This window comes from Erpetoichthys calabaricus, chromosome 4 (genome assembly GCF_900747795.2).
Source record: "Erpetoichthys calabaricus chromosome 4, fErpCal1.3, whole genome shotgun sequence".
Taxonomy (NCBI): Eukaryota; Metazoa; Chordata; class Cladistia; order Polypteriformes; family Polypteridae; genus Erpetoichthys; species Erpetoichthys calabaricus.
In genome coordinates this window covers 105,917,333-105,940,060 of record NC_041397.2, presented here as the reverse complement: position 1 = coordinate 105,940,060, position 22,728 = coordinate 105,917,333, and the positions used below count along the sequence as shown (strand labels likewise).

Genomic DNA, 22,728 nt, shown 5'->3' with positions numbered 1-22,728 from the left:
TGCAGGTGAAAGAAGCCATCCTTAAGCTGCGAAAACAGAAAAAACCCATCCGAGAAATTGCTACAATATTACGAGTGGCAAAATCTACAGTTTGGTACATCCTGAGAAAGAAAGCAAGCACTGGTGAACTCAGCAACGCAAAAAGACCTGGACATCCACGAAAGACAACAGTGGTGGATGATCCCAGAATCATTTCCATGGTGAAGACAAACCCCTTCACAACAGCCAACCAAGTGAACAACACTCTCCAGGGGGTAGGCGTATCGATATCCAAGTCTACCATAAAGAAGACTGCATGAAAGTAAACACAGAGGGTGCACTGCAAGGTGCAAGCCGCTCATAAGCCTCAAGAATAGAAAGGCTAGATTGGACTTTGCTAAAGAACATCTAAAAAAGCCAGCACAGTTCTGGAAAAACATTCTTTGGACAGATGAAACCAAGATCAACCTCTACCAGAATGTTGGCAAGAAAAAAGTATGGAGAAGGCGTGGAACAGCTCATTATCCAAAGCATACCACATCATCTGTAAAACACGATGGAGGCAGTGTGATGGCTTGGGCGTGCATGGCTGCCAGTGGCACTGGGACACTAGTGTTTATTGATGATGTGACACAGGACAGAAGCAGCCAAATGAATTCTGAGGTGTTCAGAGACATACTGTCTGCTCAAATCCAGCTAAATACAGTCAAATTGATTGGGCGGCGTTTCATGATACAGATGGACAATGACCCAAAACATACAGCCAAAGCAACTCAGGAGTTTATTAAAGCAAAGAAGTGGAAAATTCTTGAATGGCCAAGTCAGTCACCTGATCTTAACCCAAGGAGGAAACCCAGCATCTGGTGATGTCCATGAGTTCAAGACTTCAGGCTGTCATTGCCAGCAAAGGGTTTTCAACCAAGTATTAGAAATGAACATTTTATTTCCAGTTATTTAATTTGTCCAATTACTTTTGAGCCCCTGAAATGAAGGGATTGTGTTAAAAAAATGCTTTAGTTGCCACACATTTTTATGCAATCGTTTTGTTCACCCCACTGAATTAAAGCTGAAAGTCTGCACTTCAACTGCATCTGAGTTGTTTCATTTAAAATTCATTGTGGTAGGTAATGTACAGAACCAAAATTAGAAAAAAGTTGTCTCTGTCCAAATATTTATGAAACTAACTGTATTTGTTATGGGTCATGGTGGGCTATGAAGTGGGCCACAGAATATTGCCGCTTCGACAATTGCATTTGATGAGAGAGACTTGTGCTGAAGCAAAATTAAGTTTGGTTCAAATTCTACTTTTGCTTGGTTTAGATCTAGTTTACTGTTGACTCTTGTGATCAAGCTTAAAAATTATATTGACTTTCACAAACAACTTATTTATTCTTCTTCTGCTTAATCTGAAAAGGCCTACCTGATCACTTTTACTCTTTCAAACTGCAAACTGTCTTAGATGACTTGCTTCTACAGTAGTTCTCTTCAAACATGATATACAGTTTGTGAACACTTTAGAATTTTCTATATTTCTGCTGTAAATATGACCTAAAACATTATTAGATTTTCACTCAAGTCCTAAAAGTATAAAAAAGAGAAACCCGTTAAACAAATGAGACAAAAATATTATGTGGTCATTTATTTATTGAGGAAAATCATCGAATATTACATATTTGTGAGTTGCAAAAGCATGTGAACCTCTAGGATTAGCAGTTAGTTTGAAGGTGAAATTCGAGTCAGGTGTTTTCAATCAATGGGATGACAATCAGGTGTGAGTGGGCACCCGGTGTTATTTAAAGAACAGGGATCTATCAAAGTCTGCTCTTCACAACACATGTTTGTGGAAGTGTATCATGGCACGAACAAAGGATATATCAGAGGGCCTCAGAAAAAGAGTTGTTGATGCTCATCAGGCTGGAGAAGGTTACAAAACCATCTCTAAAGTGTTTGGACTCCACCAATCCACAGTCAGACAGATTGTGTACAAATGGAGGAAATTCAAGACCATTGTTACCCTCCCCAGGAGTGGTCGACCAACAAAGATCACTCCAAGAGCAAGCGTGTAATAGTCAGCGAGGCCACAAAGGACCCCAGGGTAACTTCTAAGCAACTGAAGGCCTCTCTCACATTGGCTAATGTTCATGTTCATGAGTCCACCATCAGGAGAACACTGAACAACAATGGTGTGCATGGCAGGGTCGCAAGGAGAAAGCCACTGCTCTCCAAAAAAAAACATTGCTGCTCGTCTGCAGTTTGCTAAAGATCACGTGGACAAACCAGAAGACTATTGGAAGAATGTTTTGTGGATGGATGAGACCAATATAGAATTTTTTGGTTTAAATGAAAAGCGTTATGTTTGGAGAAAGGAAAACACTGCATTCCAGCATAAGAACCTTATCCCATCTGTGAAACATGGTGGTGGTAGTATCATGGTTTGGGCCTGTTTTGCTCCATCTGGGCCAGGACGGCTTGCTTTCATTGATGGAACAATGAATTCTGAATTATATCAGAGAATTCTAAAGGAAAATGTCAGGACATCTGTACATGAACTGAATCTCAAGAGAAGGTGGGTCATGCAGCAAGACAACGACCCTAAGCACACAAGTCGTTCTACCAAAGAATGGTTAAAGAAGAATAAAGTTAAAGTTTTGGAATGGCCAAGTCAAAGTCCTGCTCTTAATCCAATAGAAATGTTGTGGAAGGACCTGAAGCGAGCAGTTAATGTGAGGAAACCCACCAACATCCCAGAGTTGAAGCTGTTCTGTATGGAGGAATGGGCTAAAATTCATCCAAGCCGGTGTGCAGGACTGATCAACAGTTACCGGAAACGTTTAGTTGTAGTTATTGCTGTAAAGGGGTGGTGACTGGTGGGTGGAGGGACGGGGGGGGGGTTGGGGATTGTCACACCAGATACTAAAAGCAAAGGTTCACATACTTTTGCCACTCACAAATATGTAATATTCGATCATTTCCTTAATAAATAAATGACCAAGTATAATATTTTTGTCTCATTTGTTTAACTGGTTTCTCTTTATCTACTTTTAGGACTTGAGTGAAAATCTGATAATGTTTTAGGTCATATTTATGCAGAAATATAGAAAATTCTAAAGAGTTCACTAACTTTCAAGCACAACTGTATGGAGATTGGAAATAGGAACCTGCCTATGAAAACTAGCGCCTGTGAGCAAAGACAACATGGACTGCCACTAACAAAATTAATATAGCCTAAGAATTATGGAACAAGCCAAAAACTGTAAGGTGCAACTGCACACTAAAATACTCTGTACAAGCAAACAAATAAAGAATCATTCACTCTACACATGTGGAAGCCTTGACAGCTCACCTTAGTATGAGCAGAGAATTCCTATTTATTAAATGCTAACTAAATATGTCTGTGCATGTGCATTCAGGATGCTTACAGAGCCAAGTGAGATGAGGAAGTACAGGTGCTGGACATAAAATTAGAATATCATGACAAAGTTGATTTATTTCAGTAATTCCATTCAAAAAGTGAAACTTGTATATTAGATTCATTCATTACACACAGACTGATGTATTTCAAATGTTTATTTCGTTTAATGTTGATGATTATAACTGACAACTAATGAAAGTCCCAAATTTAGTATCTCGGAAAATTAGAATATCAATTAAGACCAATGCAAAAAAAGGATTTTTAGAAATGTTGGCCAACTGAAAGGTATGAACATGAAAAGTATGAGCATGTACAGCACTCAATATTTAGTTGGGGCTCCTTTGGCCTGGATTACTGCAGCAATGCGGCGTGGCATGGAGTCGATCAGTCTGTGGCACTGCTCAGGTGTTATGAGAGCCCATGTTGCTCTGATTGTGGCCTTCAGCTTTTTTGAATTGTTGGGTCTGACGTATTGCATCTTCCTCTTCACAATACCCCATAGATTTTTTATGGGGTTAAGGTCAGGCGAGTTTGCTGGCCAATCAAGAACAGGGATACCATGGTCCTTAAACCAGGTACTGGTAGCTTTGGCACTGTGTGCAGGTGCCAGGTCCTGTTGGAAAATGAAATCTGCATCTCCATAAAGTTCGTCGGCAGGAGGAAGCATGAAGTGCTCTAAAACTTCCTGGTAGACGGCTGCGTTGACCTTGGACCTCAGAAAACACAATGGACCAACACCAGCAGATGACATAGCACCCCAAACCATCACTGACTGTGGAAACTTTACACTGGACCTCACGCAACGTGGATTCTGTGCCTCTCCTCTCTTCCTCCAGACTCTGGGACCTTGATTTCCAAAGGAAATGCAAAATTTACTTTCATCAGAGAACATAACTTTGGACCACTCAGCAGCAGTCCAGTCCTTTTTGTTTTTAGCCCAGGCGAGACGCTTCTGATGCTGTCTCTTGTTCAAGAGTGGCTTGACACAAGGAATGTGACAGCTGAAACCCATGTCTTGCATACGTCTGTGCGTGGTGGTTCTTGAAGCACTGACTCCAGCTGCAGTCCACTCTTTGTGAATCTCCCCCACATTTTTGAATGGGTTTTGTTTCACAATCCTCTCCAGGGTGTGGTTATCCCAATTGCTTGTACACTTTTTTCTACCACATCTTGTCCTTCCCTTCGCCTCTCTATTAATGTGCTTGGACACAGAGCTCTGTGAACAGCCAGCCTCTTTAGCAATGACCTTTTGTGTCTTGCCTTCCTTGTGCAAGGTGTCAATGGTCGTCTTTTGGACAACTGTCAAGTCAGCAGTCTTCCCCATGATTGTGTAGCCTACAGAACCAGACTGAGAGACCATTTAAAGGCTTTTGCAGGTGTTTTGAGTTAATTAGCTGATTAGAGTGTGGCACCAGGTGTCTTCAATATTGAACCTTTTCACAATATTCTAATTTTCCGAGATACTGAATTTGGGACTTTCATTAGTTGTCAGTTATAATCATCAACATTAAAAGAAATAAACATTTGAAATACATCAGTCTGTGTGTAATGAATGAATCTAATATACAAGTTTCTCTTTTTGAATGTAATTACTGAAATAAATCAACTTTGCCATGATATTCTAATTTTATGACCAGCACCTGTAAAGGCTAACTGTGACCTTACAGTCTACCATACATTTGTAAGAATGACACCACTAACTAAACACTGGGAAAAATAAAAGGTATTAGTGAGGAGAAAAATGAATGAAAAAAATGCTCAGACAAGTATTGAAACTCACACTGGTAAGGGAAGTGAAATGTGAGCATATGTCCTTATACTTTTATCTTATTCTACAGTCTCGCTTCCTAGTGGTTTAAACCACCTGTTGCACATGGTCTACCTCATTTTTTTGTTGATGCCAAACAAGACAATGTCATTTCCAGACAACAGTGTACCACAAATGCCTAGAGGAGAGACATGTTGCTTCATTGTATATGTTCCAGGCTAGCGTTTTAGAAATTCTAGACAGAGATGAGGGATAGGCCAGAGAAGGGTAGAGGTACTGTATTGAGCTTGATTACTACTTCTAAGAATGTCTTCTCCCTTGACAGGTTATTGGAACATGTGATTGAGCTCCCCAAAGTGCACAAGACACTGGGTACTTGTTCAAGTAACACATAAGGCAAGGCTTTTATCTTTTCTTAAATATATTTGAATGAAATGCATGTTGGCATTGTGAAACTATTAATTCATGAAGCTGAGGAAAATAAGTCTTCCCAAGAGTTTTAAAAATGGATCCACCAGGTTTACTTTAAAGATAGCTGCAAATTTTCACTCAGCTGTCCAATGAGGCTGTTCATACCATGTTGTAAGTGAGTAGTTATTTCTAATTTCATTATTTTGAGGAATGTTTACCTTGATATGGCTGGCTTCAGCCTCAGCCATCCACACCCATGGGGAGACGTGATATTTTGCTATATACAGTAACATCTTTTTATTAATGTACCAAAGATTACTATAATACCTGAGAAAACCTTGAAAGTGTTTTTGTACAAAACAGAACTAGTTTACTCTGACAAACTGAAAGCTGCTCTGTGCTCATAGCTGGGTTTGTTAAGGAAACAGATGTCATATGCTACTAGACAGCATTGGCACATGGTGCTCAAAGGCATTAGGCAAGTATTATACAGGTACATACAGTATTATCACAATTCAAACAGAGCAGTTGCACCTTCTACAAATGTTTAAAATAAGACTTTTCGTGAGATTGTAACTGAAGTTTTAAGATTACTTCTTCTAAGTTCAAGGAAATTACATTCAAATCCCAGTCTAATATTTATTGTTGTGGACTTTTGTGCCAGTTACTTAAGTTTTTCTCCTGAATCCAAAAACATGTTTGCTATTTTAACTGACAACTCTACATTTGTGTAATGTGAGTATAGATGTGCTTTTGTCTAGGGTGCACTTGTTAAAATGTTTGGAGATGATAATAAGAACAAGATGTGGTTAGGCAAAGCAAAAGCCGTGACATCAAAAGAAACTGTTGCTATCATGAACAAAAGGACAAAATAATATTCAAGAGTCAAAGTGAAAGTGAAGTTGAAACCAAAGACAAATCCTACCACTAGGGCCTACATAAAAAATAAACCAATTACCACTAAAGATTTCTTGAGTTTTTTTATGACTTGAGGTCAAAAATGGCATCATTTAACTCTTTGAGGGCTGAATATTTTTTCCAAAAAACATAGTTTCTGAAAAGCAATGGTTTCATACAGAAATCAACATAAAATGTCTGTTGCTACATGCTTTGGCTGCCAGTTTACCAAGAATGTGCAGCAGGCTTGCTGGGGCAGCAGCAGCGGTCACAGTCGCAATGCATTGAAACCTGGTTTGTACCTCTTATCACTGTTAAGTGGCAGTCCTACTTGGCAAACATTGTCAGTACCACGATTAGCTGGGGACCAATCAACTGAAGCTGAAACCTCACATTCGTTTTCGATCACATGTATCAAAATTGTAGTTTGACAAGTCATAGTCCAGTTCAGAGATAATAGGCAAAACGCCGTCCACTGAGTATTTTGCTTTACGCATTTGCTTTGGTCTCTCACCAGATGTCAGTGCCATTTTTTGCCCTTGGTGTTGCTTCTTTGCTACTCATGTGAGTGCAGAAAATCTCGGTCAAACCAATGAAGCTAACTTTCTTTCTAGCAATGAGAGTCCAACTAAAACATAATGGATGGTTTTGTCACAGTGTGTAGTTGATTACCATCGTCAACTCCTCCTTTTGACAAAAAACAACATCGGCCCTGAAAGAGTTAAATAAACAAGATAACATGTGAAATTACAAATGGGATCTTCATGTGTTAAACCCCCAAAATGTACAAAATGAACATGTATAAAGTTGATTTACACAACAGGATTAGTTCCACGAACAGGGTTGACTCATGTCTTGTGAGGTATATAGTCAGGATAAGTTCTAGCCTGACCTGGAAATGAAATAAAAATTGGACAGATGATTCATCTTTTTGTGAGATACACTACACATACTGTTTTAACCATGTTCATGTCACAAAAGACACTTTTCTTTTCAGATGTCTGATATCCAGAAATTGCAATCATTTTAATGTGGCAAAAGAGCATATGCAGCTAGTAGGGGGGCATCTTAAACCCCAAATCCCAGACACAACTACACGATACACAAGTCCAAAGGTTAACAGTCTTATTTTTAACTTACAGTACAAAAATACCTTTCCAGGCTTCTAAAAAACATAATGCATAAAGAAAAAGAAATCTCCTCATCCTCTTTTAATCAGCCATAAGCAAGTGTTGTCCTCCTCCTCCTTCCCTCCAACTTGCCTGGGTGAGGTGGAATGGCTTCTTTTATGCCAGACCTGGGAGTACTTCTGGGACCACAACATTGCACCCAGGAAGCACTTTTTGTCAGGCCTCACCTCAGTAAAATAGGGAGTCCTCTACCGGTGGTGCCTTCTGGTGGCATCTAGGGACTCCAACATGGTTGCCGTCATGATTCCCATGCAGTCCTGCAGCCATAGCAGAGTGACACTGTCATCTAGTGCACAGGGGGAACACTTGGTCTCAAGAGGCAGTCTCCTTTTTCCCATCTTGTTACAGATGCATGCCAGGGGATCACCTTCAGGGCTTAACAAAAGTAAGCACTACCACCAAGCACGAGAGGAGTCACTGTTGCTGTCCTTTCCCTTCAATCTGCAACTCTGCGGCAACCAGTGACAGCATGAGGCTCCGCTCCTTCAGGCCAGGACTCAATAAAAAGGAACATGCCCAGATAATGGAGTTTCATTTGGACCTGAGCTTACTTGAGAATGAAGCACCGATATGACTCTATTAATTTTGTGCAGCCAAATCAAGGTATACTTCTGTTGTGCTCTCTGCACATTGTTTGTGCTTTATATGCCAAGAAAATTAAATGGGGTGGGCCCACTTGGATCCGCATACATTTTTGTGGCCCCCCTCACCTTCTTTGTACTATGGCAATCTGTAACCCCTGCCTCCCAACTATGGCAGGGAACAGCATCCAGTGAGTGAACAGTGAGGCCTTATCCATCTTTTCCAACTGCAATGTATGATTGTGGTCAAATTTTATCCTATTTATTATGTAAGTCTGAAATCACAGCATTTTTCATGAGAAAAAAAACTTTGTTTTCCAAGCAAGCAGTCAAGCATTCAGAGGAAAAAAGGCCTTCTGTCATCCAGCACAGGTGTGTGCGGTAATTGTAGGGGAGGAGCTCATGTGATTTTGATATCTTTTTTGAATACCGGTTTGATTGCATTTCTCTTTTAATTATGAACAGCAAGGCTCAAAGAAGTAGACTGTCGTGCTACAGCAAGGAAATGTAGCTGGAACAGCGTGGGAGGCCCATTAACTGAAAGCTGTGCTAAAGAGAGAAGAATGTTCTATATATTTAGAAAGCATGCTGAAGCGAGGTACAATAGTAAGACAAGCACTTCGTTCTCAGGTTTGGTCCTGGGGTACCACTGGAGCTACAGGCTTTTATTCCAACTAGCTTTGAAGCATCTAACTGATCTAATTGTTTAATTAGCTGGCATTTTTTCTTCTCTTATTACAAATTCGGAAATGTGTTTCACAATTAGAAGAAATTCAGAAATTTGTATTTTCTGCCATAGTCTTAACATTTAATTTTCTTTTACCAGTTTTTTGTAATTTACTTTTTCTGTGGCATTCGCTCATTTAATTGTACCCAAATATTTACCATTAGTGGCAAGCAATTCAAACACAAGTGCAAAAGACACTGAATTCTACAGGCAGCAGCTACTTCAATGTCATGTTCCTTTGTCCACTGATTTATTTTGGGACTGAATCATATCCTAAGTAAAGCAGTATTTAGGGATCTTAGTGTTCAAGTGTAGGTTGAGAAAGATAATATTACGCAACAAAGGCATTCCCAAATAAATAATATTTCATATGTTTGTGAGACTTAAGGACTATGTTTCTGATACAGATGTGAACAGCACCAGGACACCACAAGGAACAGTCCTGTCTCCATTTCTCTTCACTCTGTTCATCTCAGACTATGAATATAACAGCAGGGGCCTCATGTATAAACGGTGCATATGCACAAAAATGTTGTGTACACCACTTTCCACGCTCACTTTGAGATGTATAAAAACTAAACTTGGCGTAAAGCCTTGCACATTTTTCTTGGCAGCCTTACACCATGCATATGCACTTTTCTGCCTGATTTTGCAAACTGGCAGTATCCAGAGACAAAGCAGTGTTACTGTTTCTGTGGTCTTTTTTAGATTCTCATCCATTACGTGGGCTGTATTAAATACACCAAAATTAATTGTTTATCCTTTACAAATTTAAGGCACTTGATTGCAGTCATCCTGTAACAATAGAATGGTGCATGGAATGGCCAAACTATTGAAAACACCATAGCTGCTCTAGCATTGTTACTCTTAGTGCACCACTGTGAGTATTTTAACCTGTTTATTATAATTGTCTGCACAATGTGTGTTGAGAACGCAGAGGATTACAGCTTACAGGAGAGGATACAGCTTTAAACCCTCAAAGCCACCAGCATCTACATGGATTCCACTCCCCCCTGCAATAGTCTATTTGAACTTCTCCCATCCGGCAAATGTTTCAGAACCTTTGATCGATGATGATGGTGATATAGTCAAAAAATGTTTATGTATGGATTTCTGTAACAGTGGCAAAAAAAGGTTGTACACCATTGAGAAAATGAAGCATAACAAAAAAATAACTTTTAATAAAAGCAAATAACCCAGCAACAGCATGCAATAGTCTGTTTTATTTTAATCTTTACTTTAGATAATGCTAACACATATTACTATATATTTTTAGTTCTACTCACAAGATAATTCAAGAATACACATGCATCACCCCTACTAACCATTAACTCTCCACTCCACTCGGTTATACAGGGGTAAATTGAAAAGTAAAGGCAATTAGAAAATTAAACAGCAACTGCAACAGATAGAAGATGGCTCAGTACAACACGTTTGTGATTACTGGTAATTGCCATTAGTCTAGTTGAAGCCAAGGTCAAATGAACATGGATGCTCTGCTGCAGGATTGCACCATTTGTATCACAACACACTGCAGTGAGATTTCTTTGGGCAGAGTGAGTGAAACCTGCTGAAATTCACTCAAGGATGTTGGCTCAGTATGGAAGTGAAAACAACATGATTCAATGAAAAGTTTATGAATGGGTAGAAAGTGGGAAGAACAAGTGTAACCGGCGAAAATTGATCTGGACCACAATCAACATCATGCACACAAGCCCACCTCAATATTGTGAATGTCTTCATCAGAGAAAACCAATAGATTACGTTGTTGGCTGTTGCTGTACATTTAGATATCAGCTATGGTGCAGTCCCACTGAGTAGTATCTATGTTCATTTGACCTTGGTTTCAACTACACTAATGGCAGAGTGCTGTGCATGTTTGACCTACCAATAAGCCATCTCAAATGTGTTGTATTACATCAGCTTCTATCTGTTATGGTTATCGCACAATTTTCAAATTCCCTTACGTTTTTATTTACCCTCCTATTTATAAATACCATTGGACCATCCCAGCAGCAAAAGATAAGGTTATATTACATGGAATCGATAACCCCAACAAATATTTTCCTTCTTATAGTTATAGTATACTACAGTATTGAACCAAAGAAAGTAATTGGTTAGAGGAGGTCCTAATGGCTTATTCTGGGCAAGAAAACTCCTTGTTCTGGCATCTCTGACAAGCACTTGTGTTTTTTCTTCTGGCAAATTACATGCACACATATAACAAGTGAAAAAGTATGTTATTTACATGACATTTATGTATTTTTCTCAGATACCTTAAATGCCATAAATAATTACTTACTTTCACAGTGTTCCAAGAACTGAATGCATTCTTGTACTATGTTGTCAGGTAGGACGATCACGTGTTTAGACATGTTCTCAAGGAGTGAGAGAAAACAGCGCTTAGCATAGTACCAAGTGTCTGTTCCAAGCTATGAAGCAAAGAAATGAACACATTTAAAATTATGTTTCTTTGATAAGTAAAGTGTGGTTATATATAAAGGTGCAGTACCACAAAAAAGAAGATTAATGTATAAGAAATGCAAAGCTTAAATAAAGTCAAAGAGTCAATGTACAACAACAATTTTATGTTAAACACCGTAAACTCTTCATCTCTAATATTTTTTGTCAGCAATGAATAAGATGTCTTCTTTGACTAGGATTGGGCGTTAACAACCTCAGAATACAAAAATCTAGGAAAGCGTTTCATTTTATGAGAGCAGTCTTCAGTCTAAAAATATATGTGGTTGAAATGGTCACTTGACATTTGATTCAACATCTGCTGTATGATTTTGGTATGATTTGAACCATGCGATATCCCACTATTCCTCTGGCCCAAAGTTTTCATTTTTGGCAACATAACAACTTGCACTATTCCTAATAGCATGTTTATCCTTCTTTTACCATGAATGGGCTTCCGGCTCTGCTCCTTGGTCTTTTAATTTAATGTCGAGCATCTTTTCCAATTTTCAAAGACCAAATACTCCAATTTGTTATACATTTTTTTATGTCAAAGGGTTTTTAACTATGTTGAAAATGAATGACATTGTTCCGTGACACCATACTGTTCTCTTAAGGGCACCCCCATTTTTGTTGACCATTACTATGCAGTTATCAAAGGAAGTGACCAGGAGTGTGTAACATGTCACATTATCAACGTGACTGTATAAACGTCAGCATGTGCATTCTCCTAAATGTCTTAGTTTTCAGAGTCCACTTAAAGCAAAGCAAAACAAAAAAACCTGTTGTGATCATTATTACTAATATTTTTCTTCTTCTGCTCTTTCACTTTTGTTTTATGTGTGATTGATTTGGCTCTGATTAGTTACCCCCTTTTGGCTACGAAAATCCTGAATTCTATCTTGGCTTTGATTTTTGATTTGCATCCTGGGCTTTTTTTTACTTATTTCATGTCTTTATGGTTATTTTGCAACTGCAACTTCTCACAATTTTCCTTTCATTTGAAACGACTACTACCCAATGCAGGCAGCCCATCCTTGTTCGCACAACACTTGATTGCCTTTATTCATTTTGATATTTTGTCTACAGCTTTTGGATATTTTTGCCTGTGATTCTGAAAATTTAATTGCCTTTTTGATTACTGTTTCTGAATTATAGGGTTATGTAATAAAACATTCAGTTTATTATGTCTGTTTTGTTCTCGACTCACTGTTATTTGCAACATGTTGGTGTGCATGGTCAACCATGCTTTACAGGTTGGCGTAGTCTACAGTGCTCCACCAGCCTACTTTTGACTGCTGGAGGGCTGGCCTCAGGATGCTGTGCTCTGCAAACGCCCACTCCAAAATATATATCATCTAGAATTATTCTTCAGGCACTGGAATTAGTATGGAGTAATGGAGAGAAAGTACTGTCCATTCTGTCAGGCAGCAATGCAGGCATCTCAGAAAGGGCTTTGGAGACCACTGTGATCACCCCATGGGGCAGTGCTGAATGCCTTAACCTTTAACTTGTCTGAGATTACAAATGATCCTGGAGGTCTGCAAAGAATTCAAAAAGATTATCCTGGGATGCTAGATTGCAGCAGGTAGTCCAACAAGAGGCTGTGACTTTTTTTTTTTAGTAATTATAGGGCATGTAGTCCAGAAACCTACAGTATATGGGTGTAAAAAAGAACAGTCAAAAGGTGAAAAGATTACATGGACCAGGAAATAAGAATTGTTTGAAAGGGAGAGATAATGAATAGTTTTAGAACAGGCAGGGTTGAATACAAAAAAGATGAGGAAAACTAAGTGATAAAATCAAAAAATGTTAACTTAAAATATGTGTCAAAAATAACTCAGTCCCTGTTCTAATATCCTTTCCCTGACTTCCAATGCAAAAACATACATAAAAGATAAAAGGGTTGTTTCGTTGAATCACTACAAGGACGCCAGGAACTGTGTGTCACCATCTTTTACTGGCAAAACACAGTGACACAAGCTGCCAAGGGACTAGCCATGCAAAAATAGTTACAAAATTGGCAGTGACAATACAACAAACACAATATGTGCTTTACAAATGACCAAAGAAATAATTACAAGAAAAGAAAAACAAATTAATTAGGTTAAAAATAACAATAAATAACAAAGATTAAATCAATATGGGTGTACATAAAACAGACTTTGGAAAGTAATGTCCTTATACTGTATATATTACATAATACCTTGCTGTAACAGAAAGAAGAGGTGGAAGCTGGTGTAAAAGCTCTTTGGTATGGAGGTGAGAGCAACAAAGAAAGTGGAAGAAAATGGTTTGATGTGGTTGGTGGAGTGCTTGAGAGAAACTGACACAATGGCATTTTGGAGGAGTCTGAATGTGTCACATTTTTGAGGCAGAACAGTTGGGAAACCAAGGCTGCAAAGTTAGACTGTGAGTGAAAGAAACACCATTGCTTTGTCTTTTATTTTTTTGAAAATGTGTTTTCTTTGCTTATCCTTACCTCTCTGCTAAAAACAAGATTTATTTTTATATTAATCTGTGAGCTTTTGGAATTTATCATGGCTTGGAGAGATCCTTAGTAGTGGTCTATTTGATAAGTGTAAATATATTGTAACTTGTTAGAAATTGTCTCTAAATTTCACAGGGTTTATTCCTCAAGTAAATCAATTAACTAGTATGTCATAATATAAGCGCCTTGAGCATGGAAAAGGTGCTATATAAATAAAATGTATTATTATTATTATTATAATGAATGATAAAGCATTAAGCAAAAGATGCCAAAGAGTGGGGTCTAACAATGAAAAGAAATAAAACGCAGGTTTTCTGCTAAGAATAATAACCTCCAGGAACAAGAACATGAAACCAGGATGAGGGTTAATGAGGTATTGTATGTTACACCATACATAAAGGATGGATGACAATATGGGCTGAAATCAATCAGTGATTGCAATGTCATCACAACCTCATTGATGGGTTTCCATCTGCACAAGTTACATAGAGCAAAACAAGGCATGGAGTTTCATCCGAGGTTATATGACACTTCATAAAATGAAATAAAAATAAAGCAGGAATTGTTCTCGGCTTGGCTGGACCTGGTTACTATTAGGAAAGCAGCACAATTGTTTAAATTAGCAGGACTTGAGGAAAAAAAAACTAATTCATTTTAGGCAATGTTTGTCTTTGCCATTCATTTTGGAAATTCAGCAACAACAAATTCTTTTATATTTACTTATATAGCTCATTTTCATTCAAAAAATGTAGCTCAAAGTGCGACCATAGATGTAAAAGATGTATAGCCACAGTGTTGCCTTCTTGTTGAGTGGACAGAATTATGTGGATCAGGGTAACCTGGATTTATGATGCTAATTCTCTTCCAGCCTCATACAGAAGACTGTTTGCATCATCTTTTGATGGCATGGTTTAAAGCAAGACAGAGTATAACGCATTCTGCATTGCTCTCCACCAAGAAAAGAAACACTGAAAATGTATTAATTGACCATCAGGATTCTGAGAGAAGGAAATAGGCAGTTCTTACCTTTTTATTATAGGGCTGCAAACTTTTTATGACACGGGAAATTCCAAAATTGTAATTTCGCTTCGAACAATAAAATGTTCTGTGGAAAATATGAATAAAGCAGATATTAAAGCAACCGTAGTGATCTTGAAACTGAATGCTGTAGCATATTACTTATTTATATAAGACCAATGAACCAAAAAGAAAAATACATTTGTACAACAAAAAATACAGATTCATGAGCAGTGGCCCCAGGAGCTGCTCCAAGTCTGAACTCTCAGCCTGTTTAAAATGGCTGGATTAGATGCCAGTTGCCTGCCCATTACAGTGATGGGTTAGCAGGGAATCACCCTTCTTCCACCATTTGTAACACTGGGGGACTCATGTGTCATTCGCTAAAGTTCTTTTGTTTCTCTACTATAAAACTGTCCCTTAGTGGGAATGGTTTTGCTACTCTCAAAAGAGACATTGTCAACACAGTCTCTAATTATGCATTTTAATGTTCACTTCAGGTTCTCAACTTCTTGAGAAAACAGGGTGGGGTACAAACTCTGAATGCTTTCACCCTGCTCGAGTTTTTCCCTTCCCTATTCACTCTATTAATTGGTTATGTTGAAGGTATTATATCCAATTACACCAAACAAATACTTTAAAACAGGTGGTACATTTGTGTGGTGATTAGCACTACTGCAACTTAACTTTAATGATCTGAGCTCAATTTTGACTCACTATTGCCTGCATCACATTTATCCAGTTTACCTGTTTTGTATTTTCTACAGAGATTTTGATTTGATTTCACATGCTAAAGACCATGTATTAAATTTGTTGCTGACTCTGAATTGGCCTGGTATAAGTGAGTGGGGGTGGACCAATACTTTAAAACGTATTTTGTCAGTAAATTTAACTTTGGTAGGGCAAATTGTAAGCAGATATGGCAAAGTTTAAGGAGGATAAACTGGAATAAACATTTAAGTGTGGAGACAGTCAACTTGCAGTGGAACAGGTTTAAAAATGTTTTACATGTAATGCAGGACAAGTACATAGCGAAATTTGAAATTAGTAGGAATTTAAAAAAAACTTAATAAAGAGTTTAAAAAGAAGCTTCAAAGAAAAAAATAGCTGTATAAGGCATATAGAACTAATAACTCCAATGTGAATCATAGGGTATACAAAAACATTAGGGTGACCATTAGAGAGGCTAAAAGAGAGTTAGAGAAGAATATAGCAGATAAGACGATGACCCAAGATGACCCAAAGAGATCCTTTAATATTAAAGTATTAAAGAACAGTCAAGGAGGAGGTGAAGTGCATAAGAAAAAGTAAAGGGGAACGGAAACATACAGACAGTGAAATAGCAGATGCTCTAAACTCATATTTTCCTGAGATCTTCACAAGAGAGGAAGTAGATAACCTCCCTGCGGTAAATGGGACTACTAAGGAGGTACTGTGAGATTTAGAAATTGTAGAGGGAGAAGTACAGATTAAACAAGCCGAAATCAAATAAATCACCAGTACCAGATAATATTTACCCTTGAGTTCTTAAACAGGATAGCAAGTACATATATAAACCCTTGACACATGTCTTTAGGAAGTCACTGTGCACTAGGAAAATTCTGAAGGACAGGAAAATGGCAAATATCCTGTTATATAAAAAGGGTGACCAGGCAGATCCAAGCAAGTATAGGCCAGCAAGGTTAATATGCATCACAGGAAAATTAATGGAAGGAATTATTAAGGATAAGATTGAGAAGCACATGGAAAGTACCATATTTTTTCTAAACAGTCAGGATGGGTTCAGAAGAGGGGGGGTTATGTTTTACCAACATCCTGGAATTCTATCAGGAACATATGATATTATCTTGAGTTTCGGAAAGAATTTTATAAGCTGCCACATGAGAGGTTGGGCATCAAACTAAAAGAAGTGGGAGTTCAGGGTGATGTTTGTAGACAAGTGCAAAATTGGCGCAGACACAGGAAGCAGAGGATTATTGTGTGAGGAACCTTATCAGAAATGCCTCATGTTAAGACTGGTGTTCCACAGGGGTCAGTGCTGGGGCTGCTATTTTTATTTTTATAAATGATTTAGACAGAAATATAAGTAATAAGCTGGTTAAGATTGCAGATGATACCAAGATAGGTGTATTGACAGATAATCTGGAATACGTTGAATCATTGCAGAGGGACTTGGTACAGAATACAGGCTTGGGCTGTTTTGTGGCAGATGTCAGTAAATAAAGTATTACATGTATGAAGTAAAAATGTTAGGTTTGAATACACAATGGGAGATCTGAAAATCAAACGTACACCTTATGAGAATTTAGGATGAATTTAGGAGTCGTTGTGGACTCTATGCTATCAGCTCCCAGACAGTGTTCAGAAGCCATTAAGAAGGCAAACAAAATGTTAGGTTATATAGCACGATGCATGGAGTACAAGTCCAATGAAGTAATGCTCAAGTTTTATAACACACTGGTGAGGTCTCATCTGTAGTACGGTGTGCAATATTGGTCTCCAGGCTATAAAGCTTCTAGAAGCACTACAAAAAGTCCAGAGAAGAGCAACTAGGCTGATTCCAGGGCAACAGGAGATGAATTCTGAAAAAGGATTAAAAGAGCTGAGCATTTTCAGTTTAAGCAGAAGTAAGAGACATAATTAAAGTGTTTAAAATTACGAAGGGAATTAGTCCAGTGGATTGTGACTGTTATTTTAAAATGAGTTCATCAAGAACACATGGACACAGTTGGAAACTTGTTAAGAGTAAATTGCGCACAAACATTGACATCTTGCCTGAAGAAGGGGTCTGAGTTGCCTCGAAAGCTTGCATATTGTAATCTTTTTAGTTAGCCAATAAAAGGTGTCATTTTGCTTAACTTCTCACTACATCCATAATGGCTAACATGGTTCAACACCCTAGTACTACGCACATACATTAGGAAAGTTTTCTTTACACAGAGAACCATAGACCCCTAGAATAAACTAACAAGCAGTGTGGTAGACAATAGGACTTTAGGGACTTTCAAAACTACACTTGATGTTTTTTTAGAAGAATTAAGTGGATAGGACTGGTGAGCTTTGTTGAGCTGAAAGGCATGTTCTCATTCACATTGTTCTAATGTTCTAATGCAGAGTATATCTATCTGACCTCTTTGGTTGTGAATGGGAAGATGTCCTACCAAACCTAGATGTTATGAGTTAGATAAATAAAAAAAAAACCTTCCCCCTCTAAACAAATCGAAAGCCTTTGACAATCACCTACAGTTTTTCCAGGGATGAACCACATACTGGTCTTATTCCTCGCCTATACCCCACTAATTTACTGATATATTCATCCATCCATTTTCAAGCTTATTTTCTCTTATTTACATTTGTGTTCAAATGAAACTTATTTCAGCAGCAATAGGAGCAAAACAGGAGATAGGCCTAAACAGGTTGCCAGTCAACCTTACCCAATGACAAGATTCACAATGCAGAGGTGGTAGATTTTTTTCTCCGGGTCATTATAAGATATCTGCTGTTCCTCTTTTTCAATTTTCCTCATGAGCTCTTCAGCCTGCAAAAAAGCTTAATAGGTTGTTCTGAGTAGTAACTGCTGAATGACATCTGAATAAAATTGGCAATTACTTTACATGAATGCAGCTAATTAACTCCTAAGGAATCTGACTGTTGGTTCTTCTAGCTCCAGAGCCTGGAAATGAGAAATACATGCCCAATCTGTCTTATAGTGGTCATAAACCTTAAGCTGTGCATAAAGTGTCTATCACACATCATGTAGTAATAAATACATGAAAGCCAAATTTATCTTTACTTGAATGCTATAGAGTGGAGAGGAACAGTAATACTGATGTATAATAATCTCAAAAAAACACTCTTTTTATTTGCTTACAGTCACGTGAAAAAGTAAGTACACCCCATGAAATGCTTTTTTTCTTTAACATATGTGGACAAAACAAGAATCAATCTTCATTTAAACAGTATCTTTAGATAAATGTGATGTAATTAAAAAACAGCAATGAAATGAACTGTCTAGCAGTGTCTGACATCAACTGGGAGAAAGTTTTTCTCACCCATCCATTCAGAATTCTTTCTGCCATGCAATGTTTAAGGAGTGTCTTGTGTGTACAGCCCTTTTCAAACCACTCCACAGCATCTCAATGGGATTCAGAGCTAGGCTTTGGCTTGGCTATTCCAAAACCTTCCATTTCTTACTTTTCTGCTATTCCTTGATGGATTTACTGGTATGTTTAAGGTCATTGTCATGTCAGATGGTCTCACATTATTCTCTCCCTCTGGTAAAATGAAAAATTCAGAGTGGATTCCATGATGGTGAGCTGCATAGGCTCTGATGCCGCAAAGCAGCACCAAATCAAAACATTACCACCATGTGGTATTCCCCTTGTCAAACCCTGTCTTTGCTTTTTGCCAAACATGGCTCCTGGTACTGTGACCAAATAACTATCTTTGCCTTGTCCAAGTCTTGATCTTTGCCTAGGTGTTCAAAGGCAAACTTTAGTCTTGCCTCTAATGCTCTTTCTGGACAACAAAGGTTTCCTCCTTGCACACCTTCTGTGTAGATCTAATTTGTGCAGCCTTGTTCTAATGTTAAATTCAGCCACTTTGACATAAGCAATGCCAATAGACATCTGTGGGCTCCATGATGAAATTCTGGGGTTGCTAGATATTTCTTTCAGCATCTTGTGCTCTGCTCCTGGGCAGAACTTGCTGAGGTGGCCTGGAGTGGACAAATTGACTGTTGTTTTTTTAATCTTCTGCCTATAGATGATATTCAAAACAGTAGAATGATAGATTTACAATTGCTTAAAGGTCTTTTTAAATCCTTTCCCAGACTCAAAGGCATCTATAACCTTCTTTCTGAAGGCCACAGAGGGCTTTTAGAACTAAGCATGATGAACTTATACAACAAAGATTTAAATAAGACAGGTTTCTCCAAGGTCCTCCCTAATAATGTTCACCTAATTTGGTGCTCCTGATTTGAATTTGAAGCAGAGATATATAAAGGAATAGATCTGCTTTTTCCACATGCAAAGTTTTCATTTATGCTTATTTAAATTATACAATGCAATACAAAACATATGTATTGCATGGTGTCTGCTATACTATATCAACCTTATCTATGGATACAGTTTTAAATGATGTTTTAGTTTTAGTCTTCTGACTAAATTGCATTTTAGTTTTAGTCACATTTTAGTCATTTAATATTGTTAGTTTTAGTCTACAACAACAACAACATTTATTTTTATAGCACATTTCCAAACAAATGGTGAAGTTCAAAGTGCTTTACAAGATGAAGAAAGAAAAGTTTATATGAAACAAAAATAAAGATTAGGCAATACTAAGTAACAAAGAATAAAGTAAGGTCAGAGGACTGGCAGTACATAAAAAAAAAAAAAAAAAACTCCAGATGGGTCAGAGGATAAACAAAATCTGCAGGGGTTCCATGTCAACAGTGTGAGCAGGATGAGATGTGAGATAGAAAGAGAGAAAATACTGGAAGTATAACAGAAGGAACTGATTGTAACAGATTTTATCCTTGATTTTAACTGTTTATTGTATACATTTATTTATTGGATTTTTAACTTCCTGCACTGCACAGTTTTTATGGATTATTTGATGAAGATTTTATTTAAGCACCACAATGTTTGCCTTTATAATAAGCACACTATGCACTTTATACCATACTTGTTGTTTGTGTCTTCGTCCCTAGTTCATCCTTGGTTATAACTATCGAAGTCTCTGGAATTGGAAGAGGCCCATGACTGCAAACAACAAGGCATCATACTACACAGACAGGGAATTCTGAAAAATCACTGTACTGTTACCATTATGTTGCCATATTTTAAGTCTGGCCAAGTTAGAAGTCAGAAGGTAGTGTAATGCATTGGTTCTCAATCTGTGGGGTGGGTCCCCCTACGGGGGCGTGAAGTAACAAAAAGGGGGGGGGGCGCGAAGATGTGAAAAAAAGAAAACAAAATACATCTATTGAGACCAAAACAAATTAACTTAAACTATATTCTGATACTAGAAAAATAAATATAGAGTTAGATAAATGTCGATAGAAGTTAAGTAGGTATAATAAAATATGCATCTACGATATATCATTAATTAAAAAAGAACAAATTAGTATTAGTTAGCGCCTTTCAAAAAAACATTAGGGGTGGCCCGATTAAAACTGTTATGAAAACTCGGGTCGCAGATATTTAAAGGTTGAGAAACGCTGGTGTAATGCATTCTCTCACATACTTTATGAGGCTACCAATGAACTACAATGCTGTCAAATACCTTCATTTGTACAATGGTACATTATTCAGTGGGTGCCATCACAAGACACTTTATAGTTGCACAACACCGCACATCACTGGATAAAAAGGTGATATAATAAGATAAAGTAAATATAAGAGAAACTGCTGAGCTTCTGCAAAGAACGTGTCAATATAAAATAATCTCTATAAACACACGTTACAATGAGGCTGATAATGGTGCTATGCTTATGAGTTGCCACAACAGTTTATAGAGGCAAATGGATGATACAATGGATGATACAAACCACCACAATAGTTTATAGAGGCAAATGGGTGATACAAACCAAACAGAATGAAGTGGGGAATACACTTTTTTTTTCTTTGTGCAAATACTAGATTTGTTAATTATCATGCTTTCAAAGTGTTTGGGAATAAATATGGTTTGGAATATTTGGTAGAAAGTGTGCTTTGATTTGATTTATTTAAATGAAGATTTTGGTTTGGAGTGAAATGCAGTTTGTTTTTCTGCTATTAATTGTCAGTTAGACATAGTAGGAGCAAGCAACATATCATGCAGTTCGAGCCGACTTAATTTAAAATGAACACCAGTCTGTATAGAAGTGGACATAGACACTCAGTGTGGGACCTCAGAGCTAGCTTCTGTGGAGGAAAACCTGAGATAAGAGACTGTGATACAGTGTGAAACACTGTTACGTGCCTAGGAAGCAACCATAGAGAAGCAAATTAAGCTATGCTGACTTGTAAATAAGAAGAAATACTCAACCATCCATCCATTTCCTAAACCTGCTTTTTCAGATCAGAGTTTTTGGAAAGCTGTAGCCAAATTCAGCAAGCAGCAGGTGCAAGCCAGGAACAATTTTGTGACATGGTGCCTGGCCATTGCAGAGTGAATACACCACTGCACACAAACAGACACATATACACTTCAGGGGACAATTTAGCATCGCCAATCCTCCTAACCTGAATGTTCCTGGACTGTGGGTGAATACCACAGTTGGAAGAACTTGAAATACAAATATCCATCCATCCAGTATTGTTTTTTGGTAGTTTTCGCATACCCCTTGGGGTCAGAGCGCAGGCTCAGCCATTGTACAGCGCCCCTGGAGCAATTACAGGTTAAGGGCCTTGCTCAAGGGCCCAGCAGAGCAGGATCTCTTTTGGCAGTGACGGGGATTCGAACCGGCAACCTACGGGATACCAGCGCAGATCCTTAGCCTCAGAGCCACCACTCCGCCCTCCAACCCGCTATATCCTAACTACAGGTTCACGGGGTCTGCTAGAGCCAATCCCAGCCAACACAGGGCGCAAGGCAGGAAACAAGCCCCGGGCAGGGTGCCAGCCCACTGCAGGGCACACGCACACACACACACACACACCAAGCACACACTAGGGACAATTTAGAATCGCCAATCCACCTAACCTGCATGTCTTTGGACTGTGGGAGGAAACTGGAGTACCCGGAGGAAACCCACGCAGACACGGGGTGAACATGCAAACTCCACGCAGGGAGGACTCGGGAGGTGAACCCA

At 38.3% G+C, this 22,728-nt stretch overlaps 1 protein-coding gene across 1 annotated transcript in view; it reads right to left on the bottom strand.

Annotated features, from left to right (window-relative positions):
* The window catches only part of LOC114651358 (tetratricopeptide repeat protein 30A-like), a 63,099-nt gene that overhangs the window by 2,034 nt on the left and 38,337 nt on the right, over positions 1–22,728 (bottom strand). The window contains exons 16-18 of the mRNA XM_028801265.2: positions 18,368–18,471; positions 14,943–15,021; positions 11,268–11,397 (exon numbers count right to left, since the gene is read on the bottom strand). Coding sequence (XP_028657098.1) covers positions 11,268–11,397; positions 14,943–15,021; positions 18,368–18,471 — 313 coding nt within the window. The remainder of the gene's footprint in view (positions 1–11,267; positions 11,398–14,942; positions 15,022–18,367; positions 18,472–22,728) is intronic.